This window comes from Acartia tonsa, chromosome 5 (genome assembly GCF_053477335.1).
Source record: "Acartia tonsa isolate MP-2025a chromosome 5, ASM5347733v1, whole genome shotgun sequence".
NCBI lineage: Eukaryota > Metazoa > Arthropoda > Copepoda > Calanoida > Acartiidae > Acartia > Acartia tonsa.
The window spans coordinates 49,779,059-49,798,820 of record NC_137264.1 but is presented as its reverse complement, the minus strand read 5'-3'; the positions used below and the strand labels follow the sequence as shown (position 1 = coordinate 49,798,820).

Here is a 19,762-nt window from a genome sequence, read left to right as displayed (position 1 = left end):
TAAGCTACAACCCTTATTTCCCAAATATATATCAGCTACCAAAGGCTGAATATACATAAAGGAAAAGATTAAATGATTGAATTGTCGCATATTGTCCAATTTGATCTGGTTGAGAAAAGGCAACAAAATTTGAATTTATAAAGACAAGCATGTAAATTGAAATAGTTTATATAATTTTTGAAATATTAAACAGCTTATTTAAGCCCCAAAAAGGTCAACTTAATCTCCCATCTTTCTGAATTTAAGCAACAAAAATGTCTTGAAAGCGAGAGAGATGTAAAAATTAGGAAAGCAAAAAAAATCTCATTCAGATTTAATTAGACGGTGCAGTAATTTGAACTAGGTATTTTAATTTTAGTAGTACAGCTACTCTATAATTCACTTTGTCTGTCCGTCAGTTAGTCCGTCTATAACGCTATGGAGGGTAAAGTGAATGTCTCAGCTGCCATTCAAGATAGACAGCTGAAATTTTCTATAACATGAGCATCTAGCATTGATTTGTCCGTCTGTCTGTCAATTATGCTTCAAAGAACATTAACACTTTTTAAAGGTTTTGTGATTTTCTATGATTTTCTAAATTTTCTCTATCTTTTTTTTTACCTTTAACATCTGCTCTGTAACTCACTTTGTCCGTTTGTCCATTCATGATTTTTGGTGCTTAATTGCTTATAGATGTTGTCATCCATGTTTTAATCAGAGTCTTGTATTTATAGACAAAGCCTGAATGTCAAAATTAAATAGTTAAAAACCTTTATCTGGTTCTATAATAAGATTTACTATTATGGAGAACCATATCGGTTCAGTGGTTAGCGAGATACTTTGAAACAGAAATAGACATCCTGTTACTTTAGCATATTGAGGATTTGTACTTTAATTAAAAAGAAATAATTTTATTTTTAAATATTCGAGGCGATTCTAATGGATTAGCTTGATATTAAATTTCATTACGGCCAGGATAAAACACAGGGACAAGTGGTTTTACAATTAAATAGTAAATCTTCATTCCCATATAAACAACCCCTTAAATAGTGGATGTAAATATTCATTTATTTCCCTGGTATCTCATTTATATCCCTGGTATGATTTTAGAAGATTTTTAATTTTTTTTGGAAGATTTTATAATTTTTATTAATTACTAAAAGAAAGAAAATAATCTCCTTTTTTCATATTTATAATATTTAATAATAATTAAAAACCAAAATTAAACCACATTTTAGCATAAAAAATGAGTTTTTTGTTTATATGGGAATGGGGTATTCCTGTCCAGTTTTTTGTTTAGGAATGAATATTTCTTACCCGAGGGAATAAATGATGGACCGATAGGTCATCATTTATTCATTTAAGTCAATAAAAATCAAGAAACCGTTTATTATTAAACATCATAGCTACTATATTATACTTAATATATCTAAAGATTTTTATAAATTGCTTTCTTTTTATTGAAAAAGTATTACGGTTTTCTACTTTTTTGCTGTATTATGTATGAATTTTGGAAAGTTTACTTTATCTTTCATTATGGTATCCCTTCAGTCCTGGCTAAGACCTAAAAACTACTGTGGATGGTAATATGATGCTTTAACTTCCATTATGCACATAAAATAAACACACAAACAGGTAGTCAGATACTCAAAAACAAGGACAATCATAATTATGTAATTATGCAGCGCAGCTAGAAACACTTTAAATGAAAAATTATTATAAAGAGACATCTAAATTTTAAGCAATATTTTACGACATGTTTTAGGCTGTATTTAAATATCAAGTTAAAAAATCTTTTTTTTCTGTATACTGTATCATCTTTAAAAAAAGATTTGAATTAAATAAGAAATTTTAATTGGTTGTTTAAATTTTGTTTGTTTCTTACATGGGTTTTGCTCATTTTTAAAAAACATACTTACTCTAACTAATCCTATTATGAAGTAGTAAGGTTTTATTTCTTTGTCAGTTAAGACCTCGCTAACCGAAAGAGGTTAGGGAATGCTTTACATAGGTCCCGGGATGGTTTAAGACTACTTTCCTTGCTTTTCCTCCCCTAGAAGCTAGGGGCGCATTCGCATGCAAATTTTACGTATACAAACAGCACATATTTAACCTTTCTTAGATTAATGTATTTTACCTTTAACCTTAATATTACAATTTGATATCATGAGATGGGCTATTTAAACAATTTTGCATATTCATTTTGCCAAAAAACTTGGGGATGTTGAGGGATAAGACAATGAGGTATAAATTGATGTACATCCCCAATAAGGAGAAACAAAGTTACCCCTTCTGCAGATTTAAATTATTGAATAGAAAGCTTGGACCTATGGATCTTAAGAGTTAAGATAATAGAAGATAACTTGATGATCATCCCCAATTATGACAAACCAATTTACTCCTCCTGCTAGTTTTAATTGTTGATTAAAAATAAAAGTTAGCACTCTACTGTTAATTAAAAGCCCAAGAACTACATTTTGTATTCCGAGAAATTGAGAGAAAGAGCGGACGATAATTGAATCTACCCCCAAAAACTTTGCTATCTAATTTCTGTCATTAGTAGCTAATGATATTATCCTAACTTTCCAACAGGTAGAAATTTTGTTCAGTAATTAATTAATCACCCATTGATCTATCTCTCTTTTGAAAATAGGTATTTACTTTGGGATGAACTGAATCTTAACTCCCGAATGTGTACACAGTTTCCTCGGTGTTTCCCCATCCTATCTCAATATTTACTAATAGCTAAAAAAGCTTCAAACTTCCAAAAAAATCTAAATTTTGAAAGTTTGGAAGTTTGTAGCCTTTTTAGCTAGTAGTAAATATTGAGATAGAATTTGGAAATACCAAGGTAACTGTGTACATATTCAGAAATTAAAATTCAGTTCATCTACTTTGGGCTTATTTTAGCTTATGGAGTAGCTACTGTATAACCAGAATATTACCGTACATCCATCACATACAGAAAAGACTTTCTTCTTAATTGATATATTTAAAGTATTTATTTTTAAAAATGAGCTGTCTAACGAAAATATATGATCGATGGTATATTAAATATTGTATATGCAAAAAAATTGTCCAATGTTTTAAAAGTATTTTTTGCTGCGTTACTTATAAATAAAATTGTCTTTGTTAAGAAATGTAATCTACATTTATAATTGCTTTAATTTTGAATAAAAAAGAAAAGAAAATGTTAGCGAGTGTAATTTTTGAGAAAATTTGAGACAAAAGATGCAAAAAGAAAATTAGTATATGTCTAGCACTTCTTTTTACTGTGGCCTAATTAACCTCTAGAGGACAATGAATCTTTGTGCTTTCTAATCTACATCCTTATTCCCCCCCCCCCCCCCCCCAAGATATGTTAAGACACCAAAAGTAGAATTTGTCTTATTAACTTTTTATTAATGTTCTTAAATTGAATATGGTTTAAGTCTACATATTTCCCCCCCCCCCTTCTTTAAACATTTTAAAGGTAACTTTTAAAAGATAATGAAATTATGGGAATAGTCCCTTTCGTGGCAACGCCCTTTACGGGGCGATTCGTCGTATTTCTAAAATGGTTTTTGATAGGTTATTTTAGGTAAGGTTAGATTATATTGGGTTAGGTGACTGCAATTTGCCACGCAGGGTTAGAGCTAGAAATAGGAGAAAAGCTACTGTGAAAAAAAAAGAAGAATCGCCCCTTAAGGAGCGATGCCACGAAAGGGACTATACCCGAAATTATTTATTCATGCTAAATACAACAATTATTTGTATATTAAATCTTGCTAGCAACTTTATGTTTTAGTTGTGGACTTTAAAGCCAACTAATTTTAAGTTAGTGTGAAAAAATTACAAAGTTTTAATTTTAGTAGGTCTTCGGGTTTCAGGACAAACGCAGAAGTCCCAAACGTCGGGTTGGACAAACACAGGAGTGTTAAAATATTAATTTAACTAAGTATTTCTATACAGGTTAGGTTAGGATAAGATATAAATATACAAATAAGCCCCCCGCCGGGGTTAGGTATTTAAAAACCTTTAAACTAGGTTAGATTAAGTTTCCACTCCGACGTTTGGGACTCCTGCGTTTGTCCTAGGACCGGTATTCGTCCTTTAACAATGTTTTACATTGTACTATGTCTGTCTACATCTTATTATTGCTGCGCTAGTTATGTACATACTTACAATTTTATTTTGTTATTGAACATACATTGATGTATGTATTGTTTTTATGAATAAAATGTAAAGTGTGCTATCACCTTCGCCAATTTGTTTTCTTTTAACACATTAGCAAATAAATTAAGTTTAGTATGATGCAGGGATCTAAAGGGATAAGACAATAGCCAATACATTGATGTACGTATCGAATGATGATACACAAAAGTACCCATACTGTAGATTATTATTAGTAATTGAAACGTTTTGACACTTAACTCATTGAACCAACCAATCAAAATTCAATTATAGTTCCCAAAGTTGTTGAACCAACAAATAAGAAACGTTATTATAAAGCTTTGGGGACTAGTGTAATAAACAGCCCAATGTCCCTTCCCTCCCTGGGTTTGTTGATGGAGTATAGCAAATAGGGAAAGCGCAGTTTGTTCTGCTGTAATAATTTGCTGCTACTTACACCATATCAAGGAAAAAAAATTCTTAAAAACCTGCTAATGCTTACAAAATGAGTCAAAATAAACTGAATTTTCCCCTGCTCAGACACAACCGATAGGAACAATGTCCATGTTCTCTGTAAAAAAAATACATCAAATTTACTTCAGTTGTTATTGATTTCTTTTATAACAACTGTGTATTTTTGAGTTTAAATATTTTTAAAAGGAGTGATTGATATTTTTGGAAGTATTTTTTGCTTTTTAAAGTAGAATTATTTTTAGTATCTATTTGAAGAATATTAAGCATCACCGGAAATAAATATTATGTATTTTTTAACAGAGATCAATAACTCGTTTTTTCATATTTTAAATGTAATGACTACATACGAATTTGACGTAATTGATGGCACACCAATAACACTATTCCCCCTATACACTATAGTATATACATTCATACATTGCATTTTGATTCCAGGAAAATTGTGGTATGGCTGTACTAGCTGTGCACAGATACAAAATGTAAAAAAAAATGCTTGTGCGATGCTGCATAACCTGAACACACACATCTGCACAGCCTAGCCGTATAAAATCAGCCAATAACAAAGGTAAGGAGACAATTTAGCATATGTTTTTTTTTAAATATAATAGTAATGAGATGTGTTTCTATCGATTTCTGTCTGTGTGTAGCAAATGACTTCGCTAACCGCTGAACCGACATGGTTCTCCTTTACAGTCATGCTTCTAATAGGTCCAGAGATGGTTTACAACTATTTCAGGAGATGTTGCCTCTAACCTCCTAATAGAAATCTTCTTAAAACAAAATTCACCCCCCCCCCCCCCCCCTCCAAACTTTCTTAAACTAATTGAAAGTTAATTATTAACATCGTGATGCATAAACATTTTACATATTTTGACCAAGTTTTATAAAGACTTGGTGCTAAAACGAATTTTGATTTTAACGTTTTTCTTATTAGCTTAATGCTTCAAAAGACAATTATACATTTTCCCCAGATGTCTAATCATAATTTTTGAGCTTCGCTGCTTATGGATGTTGTCATCCTTGTTTTATTAAGAATATACTTAATTAAGATATCTGGTTTTTTTTAACTGCTTTATTCCATTATTTTTTTCTGAAAAAGATTGAATTGAATCACTTTGAATGCTGCTATTAGGGGTGATTTTTACATGTTTGTAGCCATTTAGATTTGACTTTTTTTTTGCATCAACGTATGAACAACATTTATTATTTAGAAACAGAAAAATAGAGAGAAGATGAACGAAAAGAAAAAATCGTCCAACAGCGGTGGGGGGAAAGCGGCTGTTGACACATCCAAAGGAGGCGGAGGCGGCAACGTGGGGAAGGGCAACAGCTCGGGGGGCGGTGGATGCAAAGGATCTGGGGGCGGAGGAGGAGGTGGTGGTGGTGCAGGGGGACTGTTGAATATTTTGTTGTGGAAATCTGGAAAATCTAAAGACAAAGCTGAAGATGAGAGGTCAGTTTTAGATTAGCTTTTTTAAAAGGACTTTCCCTAACTTAAGATTGTTTTACTTTTCATAAAAAATTTGAACTCTTAATCATTGTTTAATCTAAGTTTTTAAGCCAACGAATAAGAGATCGTGTTTATGAAACTTAGATTACAAGTAAAATTTACAGTTAAATATCCCCTCCCTCCCTTAAAAAAACACTCAAAAATACCAAAATTTTTGACATTCCCTTATTAAAGATTAATTATGTATGAGTATTTTTCATGACATTACAATTAGTTTTAAATTTTTGAGTGTCACAATTCTTTTTATCAGAGTTATCGAATTTTTAAATAATTTTTGTCATTTTTTTCATTCATTGTATAATTTTTAGTATCGTATCTACTCTACGATTAGGGCAGTTCTGTCCGTCTGTACGTCAACAACGCCATATTTTGTCGTCGCTAACCGCTGAACCAATATGGCTCTCCTTACATAGGTCCTGGGAAGGTTAAATGCTATTCTGGAGGAGGTTACTGTAGAAAAATAATCTCCTCATCCAAATTTATTTTGGACTATAATTGAGTTTTAAGGTAATTTTAAAGTTCCCCTAAAGGCCTCTTGGGGCGCAGTCATAGTAAATATATAAAGAGGGAGGTGAGATATCCCCCTTTACATACTTACCTTCCCCTCTCTATTTTTCACACCCCCTTGTAAAACTCTGCACACGCGCCTGGCAAGATAAAGTGTACTTTATTAGCTTTAATTTTCTGATAACCCGCTATAAAGATAAAGTTTAGTGATGATCAATATTAGCCACCAATTTTTAATACTTTTTGTTCAATACGTTCTGTAATAAAATTTATTTCCGTCTCGGCACATACACTTTTCCTTCGATAATTAATTAAAACTTTGATAGTTGTCTGAAGTCACGTTATAACCCGCTTTGTTCCTCATTCTGTCTGTTAACATGACTAATATAAAGAAATGATTTTTGAGAAAGATTTTCATGGCATCAAAGGATCAACTCTTTAACTCCCTTTGTACATACGTTAAGGTATTATTGAGTTTTGATTTCTATGTAGGAAAGAAATTTTTTCGGCTGCAATATGAGTTAGATCATAAGAATTTAATTTCTTACTCATAAGGTTACTCTTAAACTTGATTTTTCATAAGTCAGATCACCTTTATTACTTACCAAAATAATCATGTCTGTTGTGCTTCGTTACTTATAGATGAAAAGATCAAAATTTTAGTTCCATTTGTTGGTCATTGATTTAAAAGAATAGGTGAGGATGCGCCAATTGGCAAGTAGATACTTAATTCCCGAGATGGGTTTTTGAAAGAAGAATGCCGCGTTTTTTTTTATGAAATTATTATTAAAAATGCCTCGTAGAATTTAAACAGAGTATACAACTATTTATTTAATTATTTCGCTTTTGTTGGTACGGCTTTAATAGAAGAAAAATAAATAATCTTAAATCAATTTTTGCTGTATATTAATTAATGCATCTTTTTAGAGCTTTATCAGACATTATACAAATGGCTGAAATAATAATTTAAAAATTTTGAATTCCTAAGTTGTATACTCTGTTTAAATCCTATGAGGCTTTTTCATAATAATTTCATTATAAAACGCGGCATTCTTCTTTCAAAAACCCATCTCCGTTTATTACTTTATTACAACGTGGTGTTTTTACAATGAAGTATAATTAGGTATTTGTAATAGCGTTGCTACTTTATAAGTTGGGACTGTACGCAAATACAGATTAGTATAAAGAAATAAATAGACTTTGGCAGAATCATATGTTTACTGATCATTTTTCTGACTAAAGAGTTGCAATTTACTTAATTTTAAGGTATTTTTGCATATATCACGTAATTTCAATCCAGTAAAAATTTCATATTTTAATTACATTGCATATTATTTGAAGTCAAGCTGAAGGAACACTGTTTTTTTTTTTATTACGAGGTTATAAATATTTGGTCAGATCAAAATTTTTGATAATAAAAGTTTTCTAATAAAAAAGATGTTTGTCTTTTTGATGTTCTCGCGGTCAAAATATATGTATTATCATAGTAAACAAATATGCTATATATATATATACTAGCGGCTATGCCCCTAGAAGCCTCTAACGGCATTGGTAGGAGAAGGAAAAGTCGACCGCATCCCATTTTAAATTTGAGTTTTAAAAGAGTTAAAAAATATTGTTTAGGGGGGGGGAGGGGGGGGAAGACACCCTCTCCAAATATAGTTAAAAACCTTCCCAGGACCTATAAGAATCTTCTCTGTAAAGGAGAACAATATCGGTTCAACGGTTAGCGACATCCTTCGGGACAGACAAAAAACGCTTACTACTTTATATAATAAGATATCAAGGAGGGAGGGACATTGAGCTGTAAGTTTTACTTGTCCCCAAAGTTTTATAAAACACTTCATTCTTAAAGACTATGGACACTTTTATTAAAAGTTGATTGGATTGTACAAACTTTATACTAATGATTTTTATCTATATAAGGATAAACTTTGTTTATTGTACATCAATTCCTTTTTTTTCTTATCCATTAATATCCCTCAAAACGCAGGAGTCCCAAACGTCGGAGTGGACACTTACCCTAACCTAACTTATTTTAGACCATCTTATAGGTTTTTTAAATGCCTAACCCCTGCGGGGGGCTTATTTTTACATCTGTATGGAAATACTTAATTAAATTGATATTTTAACACTCCTGGAACCGTTTATCTTTTTAAAGTTATAGAGTAGTTATGTTAAAAAAGGATTTAATTTTAAACTTCAAATCAGGGAAGAAAGTACAATGGTCTTAAAAACTGTCATGTGTGACGTCATAAAAATACTTCTAAAAAGGAGGGATGAGAGGAGAAGTTGGTAAAAGAAACCCCTAAAAAAAAGATGGACAATAGACAAATGTTTATGACGTCACACATGACACTTTCCAGCGCTTGGACAGTAATTATTTGGTGAAAATGGTTGTGTATTCATTTAAGCCCATTGTACTTCCCTTGCCTGATTTAAAGTTTAAAATTAAATCCTTTTTTCAACATTTAACTATAACTTCAAAAAGATTAAACAGGTTTATTAACCATATTTATTTAAGCCCATTGCACAACATAAGCAGAACTTTGCAAAAATTATTTACAGAGCTGGATCTTTAAATCATTTTAGTGGTGAGCCAGATCGGGGTGAGCCGAATTTCAGCTAATCACAGCGTGGCATTTCATAAAATGCTGTGCTCTCATTGGTGGAAAGTTGGCTCACCCCGATCTGGCTCACCAGATCCAGCTCAGGAAGATTAATTTTTGACCCATTGTCCTCGCCCCGCATCCCAGATGCAAATATACTTCAAGGAAGATATTCTAATTTTTGGTGTGCATTCATTTTCGCACAAAGATCATGTTAGAAATTATTCAGAATAGTACAAAGCATTGCTTTACTTTTATCATATAAGTGATCTTTCTATTTTTAAGAGAGAGAGGGGACAATGTGCTGTTTATTACACTTGTCCCCAAAGTTTTATAATAACGATTTCTTATTCGTTGGCTTAACAACTTAAGGTTCAACTTACGTTTCAACCATTAATTTTAATCTACAGAAGGGGAAAATTTGTGTATAATCATTAGGGATGTACATCAATTTATCGTTCATTGTCTTATCCCTTCAGATCCCTGCCTTTCTGTCACTTCATACTGTGCTGCGAATATAAGCCACAATATGATAATATACGGAAATATATGCACACCCCTTAATATTTACCTTTAAATGTCAAAAATGATACATTTCACAAAAACTTTAAAAAAACTCAAAAATTCAAATCTAATTTTAGTTCCTCGAACTATTTAAATATTTTTAAAAGCTAAAATGGAACAATTCATATTTTTTAAAAACTGCTTTTTTAAAATAAGGAAACCTGTTTGCCTATGTTTCATTTAGATCTTGAAAACCGCTAATTCCAACAGTACAATCTCTTACAGAGTCGTAATTGTTTAATGATATTAACGATGCCTTTCAACAAGGCATCTTTCATAAATATTGACAAAAAGTCCCAAATCCGAAGAAATGGTTGGCAATTGCTTAAGTAATTGCCATCTTCCTTGTTTATCTTGGCATACAAGTGGGTTACCTATCCTCCCATCTTGGCCTGCATATTTGTATCTCTAGAATTTCCGAAATATGTAATTATGTTAAATTTAAATAATACTGGTTTATTTTTATACAACATTTTTGTGTTCATATGGATATAATAAAACATCTTTTTTATGTATAAGAATGAAGAAAAATATAAGCTTAGAAAATTTACAATTGGCAAAACATTATTCTATATATCAAATTTAATCAAAATTGAGACACCTAGCGATATTATTTTAAACTATATATAATACAATTTTCAAAATTTTTTATGCTCTCTTAAAGTTTGTGTGTGAAGTTTTTGCAGAAATGAGTAATGCAACGGCTGGATTAAATGAAATTGAATGATTGATTAATATTATGCTACAAGTCAACAAGCTACAAATGTTTAGGACAAAAAAAGTAATGCAAAGTGTATACAGCAAGGAAATAGCAAAATTTTAAGTCTAATTTTGTAAACTCATAATTATACTCACTAAACCTCTTTCTCTCGACTATTTTCGTAAACATAATATACAGCTAAGAAGTTTAGGAGAAAGAAGGTTTGAAAATATTAGGGTATATTCCCTTTCGTGGCAATGCCCCTTAAGGGGCGATTCGTCGTATTTTCAAAATAGCTTTGATAGGTTATTTTAGGTTATATTGGGTTAGGTGATTTGCCCGCAGGGTTTAGCAATAGGAGAAAAGCTACTGTGAAAATACGAAGAAACGTCCCTTTAGGGGCGTTACCACGAAAGGGACTATACCCAAATATTATATAATTTATATTTCTCCTGTATGAAAATGCCTATCATATGACTAGTAGAACGCTTCCATTCCGGCAATCTTTTGCCTTATCCTGAATCAAATATTATATTTCCTACTGCATTCTATAACAAGAATGAAAACATCCATGCTTTGGTTAAATTTACAAACAATGATTAATTTGGACGAACCCCAAATTGTCCCAGTTTTGAGCAAGACGATTCCAGTTACGTCATATACGTTTCGGGAAAGAAAAAGGGAAGGGAGGAAGAAAATCTCTTCAAAGGAGATGGGTGAAAAGGGAAGATATTTTCTTCCCCCCTTCCCATTTTATATGACGTCACAGGAATTGTCTTGCTCAAAACTGGGACAGTTTGGGGTTCGTCTTAATTTGTTTTAAAAACTCTATTTAATCGAGATATAAATACTATTTATATCTCGTTATATTACTTGAAATTCATACTACTTAACATGGATGTACCATATTAGTCATAGTTATAGTTATTGTACAAATCATTTAAGGAATCCCTATATCAAATGATATTTATTATCAAAAAATGAACAGTTTAAAAATTAAATTTCTTAAATTTTGATTATGACTACAGAGCAAATAAAATTTATAGATTATTACTTTTAATTACAGTTTGAAACTGATAGGATGATGATTCTGATATGCCTACATTTACGTCAATAGCTGTTTTATGGGAGGGTTGGCCTACGGACACATTTTAAATGTAGAAAAGCATTCCTTCTTAAAATTAATTGAAAATTGAATTAAAAATGAAAGACAAACTTCCTTCAATTATCTGACAGCTAATTTCTCCAATAATTTTACAAGGGACAAATTTTTGTAAAATTAATTCCTACATATCAAAGAAAAAAGTTTGTTTGTGTCCAGTAATATCTCTTAAATGGCTGTCCGAACGCTGCACAATATTAACGGAAGCTAAGTATTGGTCTAAGGTAGATTGCAGATTATTAGCTGATTGGAAAAATTTCATGTACAGATTTTTATCTGGGGTGTATGGCTGGGGGGTGTAACCATTTGGGGATAAAAAGGGAAAGTTATCCCCAATTTCTTACACTTCCCGTTACCCCCCATTTTACCTTTAGAATATTCGTTCCCGTGGCAGATTTTCCCCAGAAAATTGCGGAAATATTTGCATAAAATTTCGCAACATTTTTTCCTCTAATAATCTAGTTTTTTTTGTGTGTTTAGGTCGAATCAGAATTTATCCCATTCAGAAAATGAGAAAAAGGTAGAAAATTTTAAATTTTTAAAAGCGAAGCAACTCTGCTATATGCATGTATTTATGTCCATTTTACGTTTTGCAGATAGCAGTCCGAGGGTACGAATTAATAAAAAAAATATTGAATCAATTGTTTTTAAGATCTAAAACAAGAAAAAGTTTCTTGACAAATTGAATAAACCGTTGAAGATATATTTTTTTTTTGTAAAGTATAGTTAAAGTTTATGCTTTTTATAATTTATATATGTTGTATTTCGCTCATAATTGAAGCTAGCAAAAGTGGCTGACTTAGATTATGACTTCAAAAAAATTAACCAATAAGAGGCCAGTATACACTGTAATTGACCAATGGTAAAATATATAGTGGCCTCTCATTGGTTAATTTTTTTGACGCCATAATCTGAGTCACTTTTACTAGCTTCCTCATAATGTTATAGTCATCCTTGTTAATTTTTAGTCCGGCAAAAAGGTGGAGCGGCGAGAATCTACGCGGTTGCAGTCAGCTGCCAAATTGATCAGAAACCTGAGCAAGAGCAAAGACGTTACTCAGGTTTGTATTTGTACAATGTACAACACCTGTCGAAACTATTGGCATTCCATCAACATGAAATTTCATTGGTTTATGTCAACTATATCCTGTAAGTAGTAAGGTTTTTTTGTCTGAAGCTCAAGAGAATATTGATCCGAAATAGTTGTACTTTTCAGGGAGCCTTAACATGTGTCTGGGGATGGTTTTAGGCTATTTTGTTTAACTCTGTCGCCCTCCCTAGATACAAGGGGCGAAGCAAATAGTGAAACTATAATAAAAAGTGATCTTGACATGCTTTTATGAATTATTTAAACAATTAACTTGATTTTTACATTTTTTTCAGGATAATTTAACCAGCACACCACCACCACCTTTGCCTGAACGTTGTCCGCGCAACCAGGGAAGCGCTTCTGATGACCGTCGGTCCAGCGATGCCACGGACGGTCAGAACGGCGGCGGAAGGCCGGATCGGCGGAACCCCAACTATCATAGCGAGGGAAAGGGCAGGCGAAGAGAAAATAAGGCGGACAGATCCCACAGCTTTCATGGCAAGTCGGACAAAAAGGAGCGCAAATACGCCGCAATGCAGAATCGCGCCGTTTCTGTCTCCGAGCGCAAGAATGCCGCAAAACATTCTCCCCCACAACAGCCCAACACCATTGATGCAATCAACCAATCAAGTCCCAATCAGTCAATGACACTGGAGCAGGTGATTGCTGAAGAGAAAATCCGTCAAAATGCGAAGAGTATTCTTTTGACTGAGGATAATTTGGCCCCACTGAGTGATGTTAATTCAAGGTGAGTTTGTCATAGAAATATTAAGATTTTTACAATGAATGTGAATACAAATCTTAATTCCTATAATTATTATTTTTTATACTATTACACTCATATTTAAATGTCTGCTATATGCATTAAAAGAACATTACGCAATAACACTGTAAAAATATTTAGAAAGTATTTTTTACTTAATAAATCTGTTAGTGGTGAAAAGTGTAAGTTTGCCAAGAGCAATTTGTATACAGCTTTGCTACAATAATTTTTATTTTCCAGTTGTGAAACATCATTGCGTTGTAGTGCCACGCCCCCACCACCCTGCAGTTCCAGCCCAGCCCGTACCAGTCCTTCGTCCAGTGGCACGACACCAACTCTGACCACATCAACTCCATTGCCACCAGAGGCGGCAAGTACACCTCTTTCAACCAAGGCATAGACAATTATGAAATACTCTATCGAGCATTAAACTAACCCCAATTATATTTTAAACAAATTGAATAATGTTTAAGTACATACATACATTTTTAGGACTTGATTATAGAGATGCTTTTCTTATAGCATTGTACTTTGTTGTCCTGGAATCAGCATTCCAAAAATCAGATCAATCGGATGATAATATCACACAAAAATTTAATGTTAAAAAATTTAAAAATCAAACTGTTTAAAATTAACGAACGGACATTCTGGTATTGAATAAAGAGTTTCTACGCTTTATAATTCGTACCTAACTACTACAGGAATCACAATGCAAACTTTAAAACCGTCAGGACAATTCTCAAATGCCTAAATTCGCGTAAAAAAGCTATCCGTTCCGGACGGACTTACCAACCCTGAATATAGAAGAGCTTCGCTCCTAAAAAGGCTACCCAAGTGTATATCTTTAATTGACTATGTGTGAAGGAAACTGATTCTATGGCGAGCAGAGAAGAGATAGCTGATATCAACAATATTAAAGATGTTGAAAATGGTGATGCCAATGATAATCAATTTGATAAGAATAAATTTCAACAAGGTTAGTGTACTTTAATAAAGACGTTCAAAAATGTATCTACTGCTGCTATGTCAGATGCGCGAAATAAATAGCAAGAATTGAATGGATCCCATGGGCTTAAATAGCGCCAACTCAGTACTATACTTAGATTTTTCAGACTAAGACAGTGCAATCAAAGGCCTTACGTTGTTAATCTCCGTCCCCATGTTTACTATATAAGATTACTAGCGGTTTCGCCCCTGGCCTCTAGGGGCTTTGACCCAAGAGGTGATAAAAATTTTTTTTGGCGAAATTCGTAAAAGGGTCCAAGGAAATCTTCAGTAAAAAAAATAGAGGGGGGGTTTGGTTTTTGGGGGGGTTGGGGGTGTCCCACCCCCCAAGAAAATGGCCTAAAACCACCACAGGACCAGTAGGTATATTCCCTGAAGAGTAGAATCCAATCGGTTCAGTGGTTACCGAGATCTTAAGGGACGGACAGACAGGCGGACAGACATCATTCTACTTTGTATTATAGATTAGTGTCTAGGGGCATTTGTGTTTAAATAATGGATTAAATCTATATATTCACATCACCTCAAGAATCAATATTATTAAAATCATCCTCTATTCTTAAAATTTGCAAATTATCTTCCCGCAATTGATTCAAGCTACAAATTTCATTCATAGAAATTGTTGTTGATGGTTTTTGGGAGATTTTTCAATTTTTCACCCCTTCCAGGTTACAGAGCTCTTTGTAAATATTTCTTTTTAAATCATTAAGTGTTTGAAATCATACACGAACACAGTAATAGTGTCTGACTGATTATGACGTAACAAAAAAAATTAGCCAATGAGAGGCCACTATAAATTTTACCATTGGTCAATAACGGCCTCTTATTGGCTAACTTTTTTTGTTATGTCATAATCAGTCAGACACTATTACTGTGTTCATCATACACACACCTGCAATAAATGCACTATAAAGGGGGTAAAAACACTCTCCTATTGTAAGAACTATGTGTGTGTATAACTAAAAAACTAAAAGAACAACATAAAATTATTATTTTCTACAATGTTTTGGCTGTGGCTGTATATTGCTAAGATAGAGACATGTATTTAGAGATGTAATAGATTTTTTTTATTTATTGCAGCGCTACTTATAGAACTAATTATTCCTTTAATTATTGCAGCGCTGCTTGTGGATATAATTGTCTCTAATTCTTATTGCTGCGCTACTTGTGGATATAATTGTCTCTAATTCTTATTGCTGCGCTACTTGTGGATATAATTGTCTCTAATTCTTATTGCTGCGCTACTTATGGATATAATTGTCTCTAATTCTTATTGCTGCGCTACTTATGGATATAATTGTCTCTAATTCTTATTGCTGCGCTACTTGTGGATATAATTGTCTCTAATTCTTATTGCTGCGCTACTTATGGATATAATTGTCTCTAATTCTTATTGCTGCGCTACTTATGGATATAATTGTCTCTAATTCTTAATGCTGCGCTACTTGTGGATATAATTGTCTCTTAGTTCTTATTGCTGCGCTACTTATAGATATAATTGTCTCTAATATTTATTGCTGCGCTACTTATGGATATAATTGTCTCTTATTCTTATTGCTGCGCTACTTATGGATATAATTGTCTCTAATTCATATTGCTGCGCTACTTATGGATATAATTGTCTCTCATATTTATTGCTGCGCTACTTATGGATATAATTGTCTCTACTTCTTATTGCTGCGCTACTTATTTTTATAATTGTCTCTTATTCTTATTGCTGCGCTACTTATGGATATAACTGTCTCTAATTCTTATTGCTGCGCTACTTATGATATAATTGTCTGTGCAGCTGATTGCAATCCGTAGGTTAAAAGGTTGTGAACTCTGATTCATATTGTTAGTAATGGAGATTTTGGGAGCAAACATTCTCCACAATTATCAAATTGATAAATTGAAGTACAATTCCAATGATGATACACAACATAAATCCTTCTGTGAATTTAAAGTGTGTTTGAAACGTTTGGACACTCAACTTTTAAGTCCCCAAAGTTGTTAAGCCAATTAATAAGAAAACTTTAATATATAACTTTGGGGACTAGTGTAATCTCTCTCTGACTTAATTGACATTCATTTTTAAAGGTTTATATCGACTATATAAAGACCTTGGCTGACAAATTATCGACATGCCGTTATTCTAATAACATTATAACAATTTTAAACACAGTATATCTCTATTTGCATTTTGACTACAATTTCATTATCAAAATAGCGTCATATGATAGTTTTTGATAAATAAAGCTATGTTTATGTTTTATTAAATAGCAAATAATCGATGAAAATCATTGGTTTCGCTTCTATTAATATTTTCATTCTTGTTTTGTAATGTGAATTTTAAAAGACAAAGAAATGCAATTTTGGATGGTAAATATGGACAAAACAAGGATGAAAATATCCATAATTTTGGATGCTAAATATTGATGAAATAAAGGATGATAATATCCATTATTTTGGATGCTATATATTGATGAAATAAAGGATGATAATATCCATAATTTTGGATGCTATATTTAAATTAAAACAAGAATTTTGGGATGGCATGTATGGATACAAAAAAGGATGACAAACGAACATTAACACCTGTTGATTGTCAGAACTGAATTAGCAGAATATTAATGCATCAGTACAAACAATATTGTAAGTAAATTTGTTGCAAAACTGCATAAATAGATGTTACTGTTTAAGGACATACTTACATTTTTGGGACTTGTTTATAGAGATGCTTCACTTATAACACTGTACCTTGTTCTTGTTGTAATAGGAATCAGTTTTCAAAAAATCAGAAGAATCGGATAATTTTAACATACAAAACTTTGTTGTCAAAAAGTTAAAAATCGACATGTTTAAAATGAACATACGGTCATTCTGGTATTGATTATAGAGTTGCTACGCTTTCTAAATTGTACCTAACTACTACAGGAATCATCATGCAAAGTTTGGAATTGATAGGACCAGGGGCGTCCAAGCTTTTTTATTTGGGGGGGTAAAATATTTTTAAGGGGGGGGGGGTAAAATGCCGCAACTTTTTTTTACCCCCCCCAAATTTTTTACCCCGGGGGTAAAATTTGCTTGGGGGGGGGGGGTAATTACCCCCCGTGAAATCTGTTGGCAGTGGTAAATTTTGTTTTGTTAGGAATTTTTATTTTGGGGGGGTTAATTGTTTAGGGGGGGTAAGTACACCCTCCTAAATGGTTGGGTAATATTTTTTTTTTTTTGGGGGGGGGGTAATCACCCCTTTACCCCCCCCCTGGACGTCTATGGATAGGACAATTATAACCTCTTTAAATTAACGAAAATAGCTAACTGTGACGGACGGACCGTCCCTAATTATAGAAAAGCTTCGCTTTTAAAAAGTACATAAGATCTTTAATTTTTAATCTATTGTATATGGAAAAAACAAGGATGACAATATAAATAGTTTCTGATACTATAAAAACAAAAACAAGGTTGATGATATCTATAGTTTTGAATGTTATATTTGAATAAATAAAAGGATGATAATATCCACAATTTTGAAGCTTTATGTGGACAAAACCAAGGATGACAATATCCTAGCTTAAGATGATATATTTTAATGAAAACAAGGATGACAATATCAATAGTTACTGATGCTGCTATATTTGAATAAAAACAAGGATGATAATATCCATAATTTTGGATGCTATATATGGACGAATACAAAGATGATAATATCCATCTTTTGGAGGCAATAGATGGACAAAAACAAGGATGGCAGCATCCATAGTCATAAATCTATGTATATATGGATATAAATAAGGATGACAATATCCATTAAGTTCAAACTTAACCTAACCTAATATTTTTTTTAGGTGAATCGCAATTGGTGAATACAAGTCCAGATCTGCTGCAAGGACTGCCAGCCAATCAGCATTCAGTTAGCCAGGTATTGGTTTCAGTTGTTAACCAGGACTGCTACCTTCAATAGAAGCAAATCTTTTTTGCAGTTTATGTCTAAACTGAAAGATATTACATTAAGAAGATTTTCTCTTTTGTTAGAGAGTATTTTCTCATATCAACATCTTTCTTAAAAACCTGTCTTTAGAACTAACATAAAGCTTACCCGAAAGCTTATCTAAACAGACAAACATCCTTTTATAATAGGTTAATTGATTCTGATTTCATTTTAGGATTCCTTGATTGAAAAAACTCAACTGTCAATTGCTGGCAAAACTAACTTTGATCCAGTTACCATTCCCGGTTACCTAGGCGACACAAACAGTTACATTCCAACACAGTCAGTTACACAGTTACCAAGCTACCAAACAAACACGACAAATCTAGAGAAACCTAGTTACCAACACGACCGCCAGAGTTCTCTGGACACCACGTCAACAAGAACCGGTTTTAAACCAGGGCTGCCAACTTCTAAGCACGATGCCTACAAAACCAACAGCAGTTATGACTTGAACCAAGCCAAGACAAGTAATACTATGTTTAATAAGTTTGTTGAAGATGAAATGAAAAGCTACTACAGCAAAAAATCCCAATCCAAAACCAGTTTGGACCATATGAAAGCCAGTTATGACAACAATCTCAACAGCCAGCCCGCCGCAAAAACCAGTTTTAAGCCGTTGGAAACAAGTTTTGAGGACAATGACTATGGCAGATCTTCTGTTATGAGTAACAAAAGTGAAATTAGTGATAATATTAATAAAAAGGATAAAGTGAAAAGTGATAGTAATAATTGGGGCACGGCTGTTAATTCGACAGCTGACTCTAATTTGGCTGCCGTACACGACACAGCTGATGGAAAGATTACCATTGAACAAAATGGCCGCAACAATGAAAGGTAGGATTTATCAGTTCTCAATATATGTAGAAATTATTTTGTATGTATATAGAAAATTATTGAATATCTAAAAAAATTACATTATTTTCATTCAAAAATACATATTTTGATTTTTAGTAGGTAATAATTTCTAATTAATTTGTCAAAAAAATATGATATCATTAGATATAAGTCAAAATTATCATAATTATTTTGAAGAATTTCTTTATAATTTCTGTATTCTCATTTACTGTTATTATGTATCTTAAAGCTGCACTGGTTATGGATATAATTGTCTATGTTTACATTTAATCTTTGATTCTATAAAAATTCAGTTGATCAGATGATATATATTTGACTTTTATGAACTTTTTTGATAAAATCTGATATTAAATTTTAATGCTTTTGTTTCAAATAAACCATATTTTTGCTAACAAACAAAGCAAACGAAGATATTTACG

At 32.4% G+C, this 19,762-nt stretch overlaps 2 protein-coding genes across 2 annotated transcripts in view; both read left to right on the top strand.

Annotated features, from left to right (window-relative positions):
- The first annotated feature begins 5,038 nt into the window (after positions 1-5,038).
- On the top strand, positions 5,039-13,910 carry LOC145320188 (uncharacterized). Its single transcript, XM_080162628.1, has 6 exons — positions 5,039-5,170; positions 5,817-6,058; positions 12,138-12,177; positions 12,626-12,718; positions 13,041-13,495; positions 13,751-13,910. Exons 2-6 carry the CDS (start codon positions 5,838-5,840, stop codon positions 13,908-13,910), a joined length of 969 nt encoding a protein of 322 aa, XP_080018754.1. The 5' UTR covers positions 5,039-5,170; positions 5,817-5,837.
- A 467-nt stretch (positions 13,911-14,377) lies between these two features.
- Positions 14,378-19,762, top strand: part of LOC145319733 (uncharacterized) — a 94,127-nt gene continuing 88,742 nt past the window's right edge. Inside the window, exons 1-3 of the mRNA XM_080162048.1 lie at positions 14,378-14,486; positions 18,343-18,416; positions 18,661-19,322. Coding sequence (XP_080018174.1) covers positions 14,387-14,486; positions 18,343-18,416; positions 18,661-19,322 — 836 coding nt within the window. The 5' untranslated portion in view covers positions 14,378-14,386. The remainder of the gene's footprint in view (positions 14,487-18,342; positions 18,417-18,660; positions 19,323-19,762) is intronic.